This window comes from Coffea eugenioides, unplaced genomic scaffold (genome assembly GCF_003713205.1).
Source record: "Coffea eugenioides isolate CCC68of unplaced genomic scaffold, Ceug_1.0 ScVebR1_576;HRSCAF=1274, whole genome shotgun sequence".
NCBI lineage: Eukaryota > Viridiplantae > Streptophyta > Magnoliopsida > Gentianales > Rubiaceae > Coffea > Coffea eugenioides.
The window spans coordinates 54,263-71,792 of NW_020864426.1; the positions used below are offsets into that span (position 1 = coordinate 54,263).

Sequence of the window (17,530 nt, forward strand, 5' to 3'; positions counted from 1 at the left end):
ATCCGAGTTTCCAATGCTCAAGGATTCCAATGAAACAGTATCAAGCCGAGGATTTTATCACTGGTGGTGCTGGACAACACAACAAGCAAGCACAACGGCTATGCTTCACCAGGGACCTCCAAGCAAGATTCAATTTCCAGTGAACAGTAAACAGTCCTCAAGGTTTATCGGCCTTCTCGACCAAGCCCTTGCTGGCTCGATACAACCGACTCACCTATGAGGTTGGGTACCCAAACAGTAACAGTAGTTGGTGGAATGTCATCCACGCAACTTAAGCACAGTCATGTATAGCAATATCTCATTTCATGTTAATTCATTCAGTAAGTAGAGCCTCAGTGAAAAGAAAAAATAAGAAAGGTCGAGTGCGATAAAGTACACACTCGCCTCAATTTTAATTAAAACAGTGTTTGGCTCAAACAATAACAATTCAATACTTTCAAGTACACGAATATTTCTCATAACAAGTAGCAGGTAGTGGAACACTCACCTGTCAAGCAAAAGTAATAATCGACGTCAAACGTCTCAGTTACGATCACCGTCGTTGCCCAAACCTAGGTCAACGAGTGAAAACATTAATAATTGGATTCGTTCCCTACTAAAGTATAGGTTCATTAAGAGGCCAAGTGAGTAGCTTAAGCTACTTAATCCGGCATGCAAATAGGGTCTAAACCACGGTGAAAGTTCATGGAAAACAAGTCTAGTATGTACATGAAAGTTTGGCAAAAGAAAAGTTTCACTACAGCTCAAAGGCTTCATTACGGGTTAAACTGTCTCGCTCGGCCAGCCTCGGGAAAACGGTCATTGCTCATTGTGGGAAAGTCAGAATTTGGTTCCGTCAGTTGTATTGGAAACTAGGTTCATAAGGGTAAATTTGTCTAGAAGAAACCATTTCCAAAATCCCAACATAAGTGGCTCAAAATTAAGAAACCAAATGAACTTTCTGGACTGTCTCGGATGAACAGTACTTCCCGGACAGCCAACTTTCCAGACTCGCCACGGATCGCTCGGGATGAACCAGAAAATGAGCTTTGTACCGTTTTAAAGCTCTAAGAGTCTACTTTCAATTGCCATAAACGGCACTCAATTCTGATCAGTGAGTAACACGTTATGACCTTAACAAGATGGCTGGACAGAAAATTTCTGGACCTAGTCCAGTTTTCCTCCTTTGTTTATAACTCAAAATTTATTCAACCAAATTGGCTAATTTTTTTGTAGACAACCTCCACACACATAACCCAACATATAATACTCACATTTGTAGCCAAAATGTGCATGAAAATATCAAGGAAAAACCGGGCAGCAAGCTTAAAAAGTTTCGGTCAGCACACTTTAAAAAATTTCTAACTTCTACTCTTCTTGTTATTTTCATTCCTTGCACATAACAAGTATTAGATCCAACTAAATAGGGGTTTAAAACATATCAATACTTCATAAACACACATGAATAAGGGTTAGACATTTCATCAAACACTTGGTATGCATATTAGTAAACCTAACCATTACTTGATTAACTCAAGAAACTAACCCCAAATTCAACCATAACAAGTTGTTTTCACCATTTCAACCTCAAGTAGATGATATAACATCATAAACCCAAATTTTAAAGATTACATACCTTACTTACAAGTTGCTTTGGTCACCAAACAAACCACCACAATAGAAGCTTTAGGCTTGAAACAACCTCAAAGATTGAAGGAAATTTTCTCACAAACTCTAGATCTTTCTCTTTTGGTTTTTGTTCAAGATCAAACTAAGGTTGTCATAGCAAGAAGATGGAGTTTTCTTCCTTCCCTTGGAAGCCCTTAAGGTGGACGAAATTTTGGAGGAAAATGAAGCAAAGTTGGTTTAAAATTCCTCTAATCCTTTGGTCAAACAAGATATGATGTGTGCACGAGTCTCGGCCCACGCAATGACCCAGTCCGAGTTCCATTGGGCCCAGTCACACGTGCACGGGCCAAGCTCTTCAAAGAATCACTCCAAGCCCTGGTTCGAGTCGTCCAAGACCAACATGGAGTTCACAAAGATATTGAGGGCTTTGAGAGAGACAATCAAGCCATTTGCACCATGATCCAAGCCCACGAAGACTCAAGTGTGCCTTCAAGAGGACCGGCCCTATAGGGCCTTAGCCTTAGTATTTGATAGATTGGATTAATTTGTCTTCATAGCTCATTGGGCCGGCCCATCTTGGACACCAAGATGGCCGAACTCTTTGCCATTGTTTCCTTAGGTTTTCTTAGTCACTTTGGCCTATAAATAGGCTTGCTTTGTAAGGTTTTAGGGTAGTCATTTTATCAATAAAATTGGTTTAATTCGTTCCTTCTTCCAAGAAGAGAGTTCGAGCACTTTAACTTGCTTTGGCAAGGGTTATTGAGCAATCTTGCGTCCTGTCCTCGATTGTTCATCCGACTTATTCCCCTGGAGTATTCACCTTCATCGGAGTGTCGTCTACCACCTAAATCAAATCGTGTCGTCCGTTTGATTCTAGGTCCCGCAATCCAAGCGTTGGACAACCTTGCTAGATCCTTGGGCAAACGTGCTACGTGTCTCGAAACAAGTTGATCGAGGAACGTATCAGTTGGCTTCAGAGCTTTGGTGGAGGTATCTTCCGTTATATCCGTAGTTTGTCTTAGTTTTCCTTATTTCCGCTGCACTTGTCTCAAAAAAAAAAAATTCTGTTCGTGTGTTTTCTTGTGTTGCAAATCTGTCCGCTGTTTAGTACGTCATTGTTGCGACCAATTCTTGGTCAAAGTTGTGCCTAATCTGTCCGTAGTTCTTGTTCTTGTTGCGCCTTTGTTAGTCACAAAATTCTGTTTGCGTCGCTTGTCAAAAAAAAAAAAAAGAGATTTCTGTCCGTTAGTTCTTGTCTTTTGGTCGCGTCAATTTCTGGTCAGTTGTGTGTTATTGTTGCTAGTCCCAATCTGCCCAGATTTCGTACTCTCGTGGCATCTATTCTGCCCAGCACTTAGCCATAGCCGAATCTGCACAAAAAAAAAAAAAGGAAGACGGCTAGGGTTTTCCAAGTTGCGACTAGGGTTTGGTCTTTGTTGTGAAATCTGTCCAAATAGTTATTGTTATCCAAGTGGTTTGCTTAACTTGCCTAAACTGATTTGGGGACAAATACTTGTTGGGTTGGTGAATCTTGCAGAAAAATCTACACGGCTTCTAAGAATTCTTGAAGTAACATCACCATCTTGAAATTCTTGAAAGTCTTGGAGAAACCTTGTTAGTTTGAGGGAGTAGGGTGGTGCGTTCTTGTGTGTTGAGGGCAGACCTTATTTCTGGGATTTTTCACTCATTCGGCCAAAAAATTGTGTTGTCTTTAAGAAAAAAAAAAAAAAAACAGAAACGCAAGAGAAAAGAGAAAAAATAAAAATAAAAAATTCGGACAACAAGAAACAAAGAAGGAAGCCGTATTATTATTATTGTCAAATCTGTCTTGATACTTCTTGTTCCAACCTAAACCAGGAAATTACAGCAAGGAAAAAAGAAAAGAATTCAGAAGTTTTGGCCAACCTCTTCTTGAAAATATTGATCACCTTGGATCTTGATCACTTGTGTCACCTTTTGGGATTCTTGAGGGTCTTGTTTATCTTGGGGTTTGAAGACTTGCACTTCCCTTCGTATAAAGAGTTTTTTGTAAGATCTTGCATCCATACGAGGCTTCCTTGGGTTAGGAGTGAATTTCTTGGGAGATTCTTGAGTAACGATACTTGCTTTACCTTGGGAGTCCATTGGAGCCGAATTTCTGGAGTAACAAGAACCAAACCTGTCTTGTAGGAGAGAGGGCCGAATTTCTTGTTCTTGGAGTAGAGAGAGAGCCGAATTGCTTGGGTAAGTTGCGGCTGTGAAGAGGGAGTTTTATAGGAAGTGTAACCGACTTAGGGAAGGGTTTCTAGGAGGGAAGAATTCTGGAAATTTCGGTTGAGGGGGGGAACAAATCTGTTTAGGAGTCCCAACTCTTACTTGCTTTCCAAATTAGTTAGGAGACTAAGTAATATACTTGGATAACTCTTGGACACCTCCTATATTTTCTCCTCCATTTTAGGATATTCTCCTATATTCTCTCATCCACTTTAGGAAACCACTCCTACATCTTAGGATTCTTGGAGTTTCCTTTCTTTCCAAATCTGTCCACCGTCCCCAAGCCTTCCAAAACCGTCCTTTCCTTCACAAAATTTCATCCACTTGCATCCTTCACTCTTGTTTACTCTTGTGGGAAAAGTTGGTGACAAATTGTTGGACTCGAGCAACATTTCTCAACTACCTAAACCAACAGGTAAGGTACTTGGTAAGTTTTATAGAGCGACTTGAGCACTATACACGAGAGAGAAAGATACACTCAGGGAGTGAAGTGAGGATTACATTTGCACTTTCTTTGCTTGTTACTAACCTTTGCAGGGGCATCAAGCGAGACATGGAGCAACAAGCAACCACCGATCACTCCTTGTTGTTCGCCGCAATGAAGAATGAGCTAAGGCGAATCAGTGACCAACAAATGGAGACGTTACACACTCGTTTTGACGAGTTGTCCAGGAGTCTTACACGAGGCTCTCGTTCTAGATCCCACAATCGGAGTAACCACAGCACCAAAGAGGCAAATGGCGAAGATTACTCCGCTAGTGAGGATGAGGGGCGACCCGAGAGGTCTACAAGGGACACGCCCAAGAACGAACTCAAGGGGCTTAAGATTCAAGTCCCCGCATTCAAAGGCAAAAGTGACCCTGAAGCTTACTTGGAGTGGGAAGGCCGTATCGAGATGGTCTTCGACTGCTACGACTACAGTGAGGAACAAAAGGTTAAGGTTGCCACCGTGGAGTTCACCGACTATGCACTAGTCTGGTGGGACCAAGTAAGGACCAATAAGAGGAGGATGGGAGAGCCACGTGTCCGGACTTGGCGCGAACTCAAGGCACTGCTGCGCAAGCGATTTGTTCCTAGCTATTACAATCGTGATCTCCACTCTAAGCTTCAAACTCTCACGCAAGGCAACATGAGTGTGGAGGACTACTACAAAGAAATTGAGATCGCCATGATGTGGGCCAACATTCAAGAAGACAATGAGGCCACGATGGCTCGGTTTCTTAGAGGTCTCAATCCTGACCTTCAAGAAGCCTTGGAGCTCCAACATTACTTGGACATGCACGATCTTCTAGAACTCGCTATTAAGGCCGAGCGGGGGAAGAAACTAAGACGCGGAGTACGTACGTTCCAAACTTCTAACACCACTTCATGGAGGAGCAACCAACCACGAAGGGCGACCCACGAAGTTGGAAATGCGGCAGCACCAACCTCTTCTAACCGAATCCAAGGTAACACCTCTAACCGCCATTCCTATTCTACCCCTAACAAGGTTTCCGATGCATCCAGGTCCACTTCAAAGGCACCGCATGAGACTCCTAAGACTAGGAGTAGGGACATCAAGTGCTTCAAGTGCCAAGGGTTTGGACATATTCAATCTCAGTGCCCAAACCAACGGGTCATGCTCATCACTCACAATGGCGAAATCGTGTCTGATGATGACGAATGTGAGGAGATGCCCGAACTGGTCGAAGACGACTGCCTGGAAGAGGAGTCAGCTGGGGAGGCTTGCTCGCCTACACGAGGAGAAGTAGGTTGCTTGGTGGCACGGCGAGTGCTAACCGCCCGCGTTAAGGAGGACGAGCAGCTACAACGCGAAAACCTTTTCTACACCCGCTGTAAGATAGGCGACAAGGTGTGTAGTCTCATCATCGACGGTGGGAGTTGCACGAACGTGGCCAGTTTCCTCATGGTTGAGAGTCTAGGACTCCCCACAACCAGGCATCCAAATCCTTACCGCCTCCAATGGCTAAGTGAGGATGGTGAGGTACGAGTCTTCAAACAGGTACGCATTCCCTTTTCAATTGGTACTTACACTGATGAAATCGTGTGCGACGTAGTACCAATGCATGCTACGCATATCATTTTTGGAAGGCCCTGGCAATTTGACAAACACGTCACATTCGATGGAAGAGCAAATAAGTACACACTTTTGCACGATGGCAAACGTAAGGTCCTTACACCTCTCACACCTGCACAAGTTTATGAGGACCAACTACTATTGTAAAGGGAGTGTGAACAAGACCATCAAAGGAGGAAACTAAAGGCAGTCGACCCTGGTAAAGGCTCCACGTCTACGAGTGAGCCATCAACCAAGGGTCAAGGGAGCACACCTAGGGGTATACATGACAAATCACCTACCGCACCTACCACTAGGAAGCACAACATGATTATTAAGGCTAAAGATGTTAGAAAAGTGGTGAACTCTAATCAGCCTATACTTCTCATGATTTGCAAGCATGTGCTCTTGGATGTTGCTGAGCTCGACAAGGCGTTGCCTGCGAGCATAGTTGCTCTTTTGCAAGAATTTGAGGATGTTTTCCCTGACGAGGTCCCTGATGGCTTACCACCCATTCGGGGAATTGAACACCAAATCGACCTCATTCCTGGAGCACCATTGCCCAACAAACCTGCTTACCGCATGGGCCCTGAGGAGACCAAGGAGCTTCAAAGGCAAGTTGATGGCCTCTTAGGTAAGGGTTGGGTAAAGGAAAGTCTAAGTCCTTGCGCTGTGCCTGTGATACTTGTTCCCAAAAAGGACGGTACTTGGCGCATGTGCACTGACTGTCGGGCTGTGAACGCTATCACTGTCAAATATCGTCATCCCATTCCTAGACTTGATGATATGCTTGATGAACTCGATGGTGCCATTATTTTCACCAAAATAGACTTAAGGAGCGGCTATCATCAAATTCGGATGAAAGAAGGCGACGAGTGGAAAACAGCCTTCAAAACCAAACATGGTCTCTATGAGTGGCTAGTCATGCCTTTTGGCTTAACTAATGCCCCTAGCACCTTCAAGTACAAGAATCCACAATAAGGTAATTCACAACTCGAGCTGGCCGGTCCTAAGAGTAAATCACCCATATTACAGATTCCTACCCGACGTACATATCTATTCCTCCCAAGTATCCTGATAAAGGGTTTACGCTTATAACAGTCATGATTCATAGCTTACGCCCAAAAAGAGCACCTAGTCCTTTCCACTGACTCACATAATCGAAACAATAACACCATTTGGCCCCAAGCTCACTTCGCGCAGAGACCACGCGAAGCAGTAAAATATCTTCCATTCTTTCAAACCAGTTCTCGGCAATTTCGGGATCTAGTTCTCCAAGAAATTTAAGAGGTGTGAACTTTTGGAACTGATTTAGGACTCTATCTTCACTTACTTCAAGGTTCCTTTACTAGTTACCCGGTGTTTGACCTTGTTGGTCAACCGAATGGCCAGTAAACAGTAGATCGGTCATACGATTGATAGCTGTAGCTACCTGGTCCCCTACTCCACCTCCGGGTCCCTGGTTCTAATTGACTACAAACCTTTATTCCTCTTCTTGGTCCTGGACCTATTCTCCTTTATTACTCACTGGTCTAGGGTCCAAGTATTTTAACCAATGGGTAAGTACGTGTTGGTACATGATAGATGATTATTCCTTTACAAAAGTCAAATAAAATGAAATCGGAGTCACAATAAGGGAGTGAAAATATAAAGCAATTAAATGCCAATGTCGTAATAAAGTCGAGGTCAAAGTCACCGTAACAGTCACAGTCCAATTCACAGTCACAATCAAAGTCAAAGTATTATACATTCCAAGGCTCATAGTAGTTGTTTGTAAGATAACTAGACCAAAAGTATCAGGTACAAGACTCACAGATACAAATACAGTCATACAGTCATATCAAGGAAAAATCCAGTGCAAGTAGTCAAAAGAAAATTGTACAACCACCGAGTCACCACATCCCTTATCCTTTCTATGTATAGTAGTCAAAATCATCCAAAGTAGTAGCCTAGAGGTGTAGGCTTAGTTTGATGCGGGACTAGCTGACCCTCCTCCGGTCTAGGCAAGGTCAACACTTGCCTCGTCTCCAATGTTAGAGACGTCACCACTTAAGTCTACTGAAGTCCCCAAACAGGTCATCACAAACATTCAGGTTTGACTCGACTCTATTCCTCACTTTTATTGCCCCCTAAACGCGTTCCTGAGCTTCTCCAAGTTACATACAAAGATTTACCAATCCTTTGATGGCCTTCAACCATATCATACCTGTGCTCCTTAATTCGATCGGCTTGCATTTTAGTAGTTTCCTTTAGTTGATTGACTTCAGCTTTAAACCTAGCATTGTCCCGGGCAAGCAACTTTCGCTCCTTCACAACGGCCAACACTACTCCATTAGAATAGGTAAAATTTGCAGACACTCACACCACTTGTAGTGATTAGATAAGCCCCAATAGGCTCTAGGCCTCCGGGTCTGATTTGATACTTAATCATCGGTAAGTCCCCACGGGATGGCTCGCCAACCGGTCTATTACTAGGGCCGCCAGATTCATCCAGCCTACACAAAGTGTAGATAAACTTAAGTACTCTTAAGGGAAAATAATCAAATATAATCCTCAAGTCGAAAATTCCTAACTCGCCCAAACCAATTCAAACCTAGGCTCAAAATTTTTTTTTTCCTTCCAGTGATCACTTAACTTTCAAACCAATCCCACAGTCCAGCATCCTGAGCTTTTATGTCTAGGATACTCTACAAAGATCTGAAGCCTAAGCTCTGATACCAACTGTGACAGCCCCACCTCTCCCTAGGGCAAACCCCAGGGTATCAACGGACTGCCTGCCCAACTCTCGCCAGGACTCAGTCGTTCAAAGTACTAATATCATCAATGAAACGAATGTAACATTTGACAATGCAGGGGATTGAAACACTAACTCAAACATAATCACTAATTCAACAATTCAGCTTAGTACATATATCATCGTATGCCAACTTACCACGCTTCACTCAAAATTACATAATATAAATCACCCTTAAGAATTTAAGCTTACAAGTCTGCTTAAACGAAAGTTACAACCTCAAAACGCAAGAACGGCAAAATAAAGCTAAGAAAGCCCTCGATCAAATCCCTTCCCGATCTGTTAAGGAAAACAAAGGGAATGGGGTGAGCTAAAGCCCAGTGAGGTTCCAGGTAAACAAGTAAACACATAGCCACATAAAATCACAAAATAGCCAACTAAACACCGTACAGTAAAATAACAGTTCAATTCAAGGATACGGGTGGCTTTCAAAAGCCAAAGGTCCACTTGAGCTTGATCATAATTGCCTCCTGTTGACACTCCGTCAACACTTGTAACAGTATATAGGTCCGTAGAACACCACTTTCACCAGTCTCCGTCCACCAAACAACCCCCCACCGGGCCCGCACTCCATAAACAGTAGTTTGGTAATACTCGAGTATACCAGGAATCCGAGTTTCCAATGCTCAAGGATTCCAATGAAACAGTATCAAGCCGAGGATTTTATCACTGGTGGTGCTAGACAACACAACAAGCAAGCACAACGGCTATGCTTCACCAGGGACCTCCAAGCAAGATTCAATTTCCAGTGAACAGTAAACAGTCCTCAAGGTTTATCGGCCTTCTCGACCAAGCCCTTGCTGGCTCGATACAACCGACTCACCTATGAGGTTGGGTACCCAAACAGTAACAGTAGTTGGTGGAATGTCATCCACGCAACTTAAGCACAGTCATGTATAGCAATATCTCATTTCATGTTAATTCATTCAGTAAGTAGAGCCTCAGTGAAAAGAAAAAATAAGAAAGGTCGAGTGCGATAAAGTACACACTCGCCTCAATTTTAATTAAAACAGTGTTTGGCTCAAACAATAACAATTCAATACTTTCAAGTACACGAATATTTCTCATAACAAGTAGCAGGTAGTGGAACACTCACCTGTCAAGCAAAAGTAATAATCGACGTCAAACGTCTCAGTTACGATCACCGTCGTTGCCCAAACCTAGGTCAACGAGTGAAAACATTAATAATTGGATTCGTTCCCTACTAAAGTATAGGTTCATTAAGAGGCCAAGTGAGTAGCTTAAGCTACTTAATCCGGCATGCAAATAGGGTCTAAACCACGGTGAAAGTTCATGGAAAACAAGTCTAGTATGTACATGAAAGTTTGGCAAAAGAAAAGTTTCACTACAGCTCAAAGGCTTCATTACGGGTTAAACTGTCTCGCCCGGCCAGCCTCGGGAAAACGGTCATTGCTCATTGTGGGAAAGTCAGAATTTGGTTCCGTCAGTTGCATTGGAAACTAGGTTCATAAGGCTAAATTTGTCTAGAAGAAACCATTTCCAAAATCCCAACATAAGTGGCTCAAAATTAAGAAACCAAATGAACTTTCTGGACTGTCTCGGATGAACAGTACTTCCCGGACAGCCAACTTTCCAGACTCGCCACGGATCGCTCGGGATGAACCAGAAAATGAGCTTTGTACCGTTTTAAAGCTCTAAGAGTCTACTTTCAATTGCCATAAACGGCACTCAATTCTGATCAGTGAGTAACACGTTATGACCTTAACAAGATGGCTGGACAGAAAATTTCTGGACCTAGTCCAGTTTTCCTCCTTTGTTTATAACTCAAAATTTATTCAACCAAATTGGCTAATTTTTTTGTAGACAACCTCCACACACATAACCCAACATATAATACTCACATTTGTAGCCAAAATGTGCATGAAAATATCAAGGTAAAACCGGGCAGCAAGCTTAAAAAGTTTCGGTCAGCACACTTTAAAAAATTTCTAACTTCTACTCTTCTTGTTATTTTCATTCCTTGCACATAACAAGTATTAGATCCAACTAAATAGGGGTTTAAAACATATCAATACTTCATAAACACACATGAATAAGGGTTAGACATTTCATCAAACACTTGGTATGCATATTAGTAAACCTAACCATTACTTGATTAACTCAAGAAACTAACCCCAAATTCAACCATAACAAGTTGTTTTCACCATTTCAACCTCAAGTAGATGATATAACATCATAAACCCAAATTTTAAAGATTACATACCTTACTTACAAGTTGCTTTGGTCACCAAACAAACCACCACAATAGAAGCTTTAGGCTTGAAACAACCTCAAAGATTGAAGGAAATTTTCTCACAAACTCTAGATCTTTCTCTTTTGGTTTTTGTTCAAGATCAAACTAAGGTTGTCATAGCAAGAAGATGGAGTTTTCTTCCTTCCCTTGGAAGCCCTTAAGGTGGACGAAATTTTGGAGGAAAATGAAGCAAAGTTGGTTTAAAATTCCTCTAATCCTTTGGTCAAACAAGATACATGGCTAGGGTTTTGCCACATGGCTCCATTATTGTCCTAACCTTTCTTAATCTTTGACTAATGCCATTCTTACCTTTCCAAATGCACCAATAATTATTCAACACCTCTAATCTCTCACATAAAGTCTCTACCACTAATAAAAGAACACTTGGACAATTACAAGTGGTGAATTATTTACAACCTAGCTCAAGGAAATATTTTACTTCAAGTAAAATGTAAAATGAATTGAAATGAAATGCATGGAAATTATTATAACACATAGAAAATAATTTGTAAGGGCATATATTAAATGGTCTAGATCTTATAATAAGGCATGTAAGTAAGAAAATTGTGTTTTAAAGTGAGGGTCAATACAAGGGATTTGTTGTAACACATTGTGAAATATAATGCCAGGGCATATAAGAGGTGGTTTAAATCTTGGTGCAAGGCATGTAGTTTGGGGAAATTGTATTTTAAAAATGAGGGTTCTCACACTCTCTCCCCCTTAAAGAATTTCGCCCTCGAGATTCTCAGCTTGATTACTGAGTAGTTCAAAATATTTTCGATGAATATCCTTTTTAACTCTCTCGAGTCCTGTGAGCGCATGCTTTAGTAAGACCAGCAATACAAAGCCATATTATGTAGGAATTGAAGCTACAAATCTTTATTTAGAACATGTTTCAATTTACAAGTTTCATAGTTGTATAACCTATCGAAATATAATACTAGCTTGTTCCCATCGAAGAATAATCCTTATGTCCTTACTAATCAATGTTGCAAAAGTCATTTAGAGCAGAAAAGTATCACTTATAGCCAAACGTTTAGAGAAAGTAGAAAAGACGTTCAAAATGCAAAGTTGTAAACTGTCCGACCTAAGGTGGTTTGAAGAACTCATTTTCCTTTCATTTAAGTCTCGTTTCTACTCATAAACCAACCTCAAAATAGTTTACCAACTCCAATCCTAAAGTTGGGAATGTAAGTAGGAATAATCCTAGGAAAAATAGAAATTTTTTTAGTTTTGCGTGATCTCATTTGAAAATCTTATCTCGAGCTTCTTATGTCCAAAACTTAAAAAACTTTATACCGTCGGAATATGGATTCAAATTGTTACAACTTTCTAGAAGGTACCATTGTAAGATCCAATCCACGAGTCGGTCAAATTCCAACCTAAAGTTGCTGCTTCACCCAGTAACAGACAGAACAGGTATACAGTTTCAGTCAACTTTGAAAAATCATAGATATTCATGGAAATTGAGAACAATACTGATACTCTGAATCTAGTTTCAAACATAATAAAACTCAATTTTGACTTTTCTACATCAAGATATAACAAATTCTGTAAAACCTTCCAAGGTTCCCTGCGGAAAAAATTTTCAGCGGCACATCCTTTGTGTTTACTAACTTTTCCTAGCCCATTCAAGGCTTCATTCTTCCCATGAAATAGCTTCAACTCAAGCATATAAATATCAAGCCCACAACTCACTACATCAAGCATATAACCGTCTCTACTCAAGTTTAGCAAAATGAAACCCAAAGCTGAAATTCTTAATCACAAGCTTGAATTTTCTTTAGGCAAGTCATAACAAAGCTATCAGACCATGGTCAGTACTTAAGCATGACGTGTGGTAGAAAATTCACCATAAAACCATAAATTACCATAACACTAGTTCAACCCATGAAATTTTCCATAAAGCTGCCAAAAGTACTACCTTAATCCACTAGTTTTCCTATATTGGTAGTAGAGGAAAATTGCTAGCCAAAGTTACCTTGTAACCTCAAGAAAGATGGAAATCCAGGGCTTCTTCCTCAAAAATCGCTCCACCAATACCTTGAAATCTTTCTTAGTTAACATTTCCATGGAGTAACTTCAGATTCAAGTACAAAATTGAGGTTGGAGTTGGAGGTCTCTCTTTGGTTTCTCTTCTCTCTTGGTTCGGCCAAGTAAGAGGGAAGATGAAGACAATTCGGTCAAATTGTTGATTTAGTCAAGGTGAAAAATGTGACGCAAACCTTAATCTCGATAGAAAGAAGAGTTACAACATGGTTACTATTCTTGCTAGCTCTTTAACCCATACACTCTGTACATTAAATCATTTCTTCCCTTCGAGCGACAAACGATAAATTTTTAACTCAAAGACCAAAGTAGGGCAATAAACTCAGGGATAAGGATCCAATATTGCACCACCACAAATATTTCATAGCACTTATTAAAACAGCAGGTACCAAGTCCACTGTTCCTAAGGGAATACATCTTGCTATATAAAAATATCACTATGCATAGTCCAATGATTATAACTTATCCAGGCAAAAACCTCATTAATGGCTATTCAACTTGGCAAATGTACTGGTACAAACTTATTCTGTACCTCTTCTGGAACCCCTTCATATTTCCTTTCAATCGTATGTTCTGATGCAATAGTTCAATGTTCTCTAGGTATTTTGGTTCCCATCATCTTTCCCAGTACTCAGTTCATCTCTTTTGCAACTCTATTTCTGATGCGGTTGAGCACGAGGCCCAAAGTGTACAAGTAGACCCTGTGAAGGTACCCCAAGGACCAGTGACACGAGCACGAGCTAAGAGATTCAAGGAGTCCCTCCAAGCCTTGGTACGTGCCATCCAAACCCAAGAGAAACCGGGCATTGAAGGAATTGAGTTGGAATATCCTTGCACGACTACTAAAATGCTGCTTACAATTGAAGATGCGAGTGTTCAAGCTCCAAACGGCGGGCTGAGCCGCAGTTAAGTACCCTCGCTGAGCCGTACGGGGATCTATAGTTAGTTGGGCTAGCTTTCGGTCAAGTGAAGGCCCAAGGGGCTGGCCGAACTTTCCTTGTTATTTTTCCAGTTTATTATGTCTTAGTCACGGCTATTAATAGCCTCAAGCCGCATGTTACATTCAGTTTTTGAGAGTATTGAATAAAATTTCCAGAATTTCGTCCATTCCTTGTGGCAAATTCCCTTAGCTTGTAAAAGCTAAGTTGAACATCCTAGAGTTGATCCTAGGCTGTTCTTGACTTATCAATCAAGCACACATACTTGATTGTGGCGTCCTCTACCGTTAAATCTGTTCTTGAGTGGTCCAAGTTCGGGTTCAACTCCGTCAAATCTTCATCGTGTTCCTCTAGATCCGAAGTAGCTTCCGCGTCTCGCATCAGCTGGCATCAGAGCTAGTTAGAGGTATCACGAATATCCCTTTTTATCATTTTTAGATCTATTTTAGTCTTCTAAATTCGTAGCTCAAGTGCTCGGGTTTGTCAAGTCCGAAATCTGTCTTTGTTGTTTCCTTGTCAGAAATCTGTCTTTGTTGTTTCCTTGTCAGAAATCTGTCTTTGTTGTTTCCTTGTCAGAAATCTGTCTTTGTTGTTTACTTGTTGTCTGAAATTTTCTGTCCAGTTTTGTCTTGTGTTTATGTTCTGTTTAAATCCAAAAAAAAAAAAAAATCTCTTGTGTTGCATACCTTATTGTCATTCCCTTGAGTCGTTGCTGGAATTAATTTGCTGGGATACCGAATCTGTTTGCACTTGTTTCTTGAACCTTTGTGTTGTTGCTTTGCAAAACTCGAACATCAAAACCTTATTGGGGAAGTCTTGAGCTTCTTGGATCAAAGAGGTTAATCTTGGCAGTCTTGAAACCTGAAATAAACCTTCAACCGTGTTCTTGTTTTCATGGAACTTTGATCTTGAAACCAAATCTGTCCAAGTTGTTTACGTTAATTGCTGTGAAATTGTGGTCTAAACTAGCTGGCTATTGTGTGAAAACACCCCAACAGAAGTCAAAAAAAATTTCAAGAAAGACGGCTCTAGTTTCCAATTCTTGACCAGCCTTCAAGTTTTACCAAATCTGATTCAAAGGTCAAAAAAAAAATTTTTCAAGAAAGACGGCTCTAGTTTCCAATTCTTGACCAGCCTTCAAGTTTTACCAAATCTGATTCAAACTTGGACTTTCAAATCTGAACAGCCCTAGTCTTGGTCAGCATTCAAGCCACCAAATCTGATTCAAACTTGGACTTCCAAATCTGAACAACATCCAATTCTTGACAGCCTACAAGTTTACCAAATTTTGTGCAAAATCTGACTTCCAAATCTGACCAGCCCCAAAATTTCGAATTTGGACCACTTGGGACTCCCAAATCTGACCAAACTCCAAGGTTTCCAATCTTGGCAACCCCAAGTGTCCAAATCAGACCACGGACCAGCAGCTCAACACATTCCAGAAATTTGGGTTTCGGGTAGAGTTTTCTAGGATTTTCAAAATTTCAGCATTCAAGTTAATTGTCTTACTTTCTTTTGAGTCGTTAGTTATTGTCCAGCTATATTCTGAGTCTTGAGTCGTGTCTAGGTCTTCAGTCATTCACCTCCATTTATTGCTACTAGCTTGTGTGTCACTTGTTGACTAGTCAAGAACGTACACTGCGGTGACCCCTGGTTTGTTCAACTCGAACGACTAGCAAGCCAAGGAATTGCTTGGTAAGATTATTAGCGAGTGATACACTTGAGTGAAACACGAGTGTGAGTGACCTATACATCGTATTAAAAAAAAAAAAAAGAGAGAGGAACTCGTTTTTGTTTATTTGTTTTGCAGGTGAACTAAATATGTCTAGTGGAGTGGGTAGCCAAACCATGGACATCAAACTACAGTTGGAAGCCATGATGGGGGAGTTCAAGCGATTGCTTAAGAATGAAATTGAGCCATTGCATGACCTGATTGATCAGTTGGAGAACTCAAGACCTCCACCTACCCCGAGTAAAGGCAAAGAATCGGCATACTCAAACGATGAAGAGGAAGCGTTTGAGGGAAGGTACCAAAATGATCAAAGGTTCCAACGTCGAGGAGACGACACCATTAAAGGTGTCAAACTCAAGATTCCCTCATTCCAAGGCAAGTCGGACCCCGAGGCGTACTTGGAATGGGAACGGAAAATTGAGTTAGTCTATGAATGCCACACCTATACGGATGAGCAAAAGGTGAAACTAGCAGCCGTAGAATTCACTGACTACGCCTCCATTTGGTGGGACCAACTTAGACTAAGCCGAAGGAGAAATCGTGAGAGACCTTTGGAAACTTGGGAGGAAATGAGGAGTCTGATGAGAAAAAGGTTCGTTCCGAGCTACTATAGCCGAGATCTACACCGTCGGCTACAAGCTCTCAACCAAGGGTCCATGTCAGTTGAGGATTATTACAAGGAGATGGAAATGGCCATCATGAAGGTGGATTTGCGTGAAGATGGAGAGGCCACTATGGCTCGTTTTCTACATGGATTGAGGCCCGAGATTGCCGAAGTAGTGGAACTCCAACACTACCTCGACATGAATGAAATGCTCGAGAAGGCGGTTACAATTGAACGGCGCCTCAAGAGGAGGGGTACTGTGCGACAAAGCACTACTTATCAAGCTGGAATTTGGCGCACTTCTCAACCAAAAAGGGAGGAGAAAGCCGCAGCTCCTTCTTACCCTCCAAGGCCGAATGGCCTCCCTTCCAAGGCAACGCCCAAGCCTGACTTTGAGGCTAATAATGCAGCTACCAAACCGCGTGGTCGAGACACCAAGTGCTTTAAGTGTCAAGGATTTGGCCATATCGCTTCTCAATGCCCCAGCCAAAGGACCATGCTGATGTTGCCAAATGGGGAAATTGTATCAGATGAGGAAGAGGAGTACGAGGGGATACCGCCTCTAGAAGAGGAAGAGAATGAATCGAGTGAGGAGATACCCACGCATGAGGAGATTGGATGCCTAGTGGTTCGAAAGGTCCTCACTACCCGCGCCAAAGAGGAGGAAATGGAGGTACAACGGGACAACCTTTTCTGCACAAGGTGTTATATCAAGGATAAGGTGTGTAGTGTTGTTATTGATAGTGGGAGTTGTGCCAATGTCGCTAGTCTACTCATGGTAGAAATGCTAGGGCTCCAAGTTATCAAACATCCAAGACCTTATCGCCTTCAATGGTTGAACAATGAAGGGGAAGTCCGTGTGTTTAGACAAGTAAAAGTGCCATTCCGAATTGGCAATTATGAAGACGAGGTTACTTGTGATGTCGTGCCAATGCAAGCAAGTCACCTCATTCTTGGACGGCCTTGGCAATATGATCGCGATGTCGAATTCAAAGGAAGAGCTAATAAATATGTCTTTACTCATTGCAATAGAAAGGTGACACTTGTACCTCTCACCCCAAAACAAGTGTATGAAGATCAAATGAGGCTCCAAAAGGAGTATGAGCTAGAACTTTAGAGGAAAAAGTGAGAGAAAAGTGAGGGAGAAAAAGGAGAGAGTAGGGCCGAACCCCTAGGGAAGAAAAAGGCAACAAGTGGGTCGGCTATGAGAGAAGAAAATAAGGGGAAGCTAAGCTTGCTAGC

At 41.6% G+C, this 17,530-nt stretch overlaps 1 protein-coding gene and 1 long non-coding RNA gene across 2 annotated transcripts; one reads left to right on the forward strand and one right to left on the reverse strand.

Moving 5' to 3' along the window:
• Nucleotides 1-8,844: 8,844 nt before the first annotated feature.
• Nucleotides 8,845-11,056, reverse strand: LOC113758557. Its single transcript, XR_003466780.1, has 3 exons — nucleotides 10,936-11,056; nucleotides 9,808-9,871; nucleotides 8,845-8,990 (listed from the first exon to the last, which is right to left on the reverse strand). It is a non-coding gene; the product is annotated as an uncharacterized LOC113758557 (long non-coding RNA).
• Nucleotides 11,057-15,773: 4,717 nt separating this feature from the next.
• LOC113758558 lies at nucleotides 15,774-17,405 on the forward strand. The gene has a single exon (XM_027301362.1). It carries the CDS (start codon nucleotides 15,774-15,776, stop codon nucleotides 17,403-17,405), a length of 1,632 nt encoding a protein of 543 aa, XP_027157163.1.
• The last annotated feature ends 125 nt before the right edge of the window (nucleotides 17,406-17,530 follow it).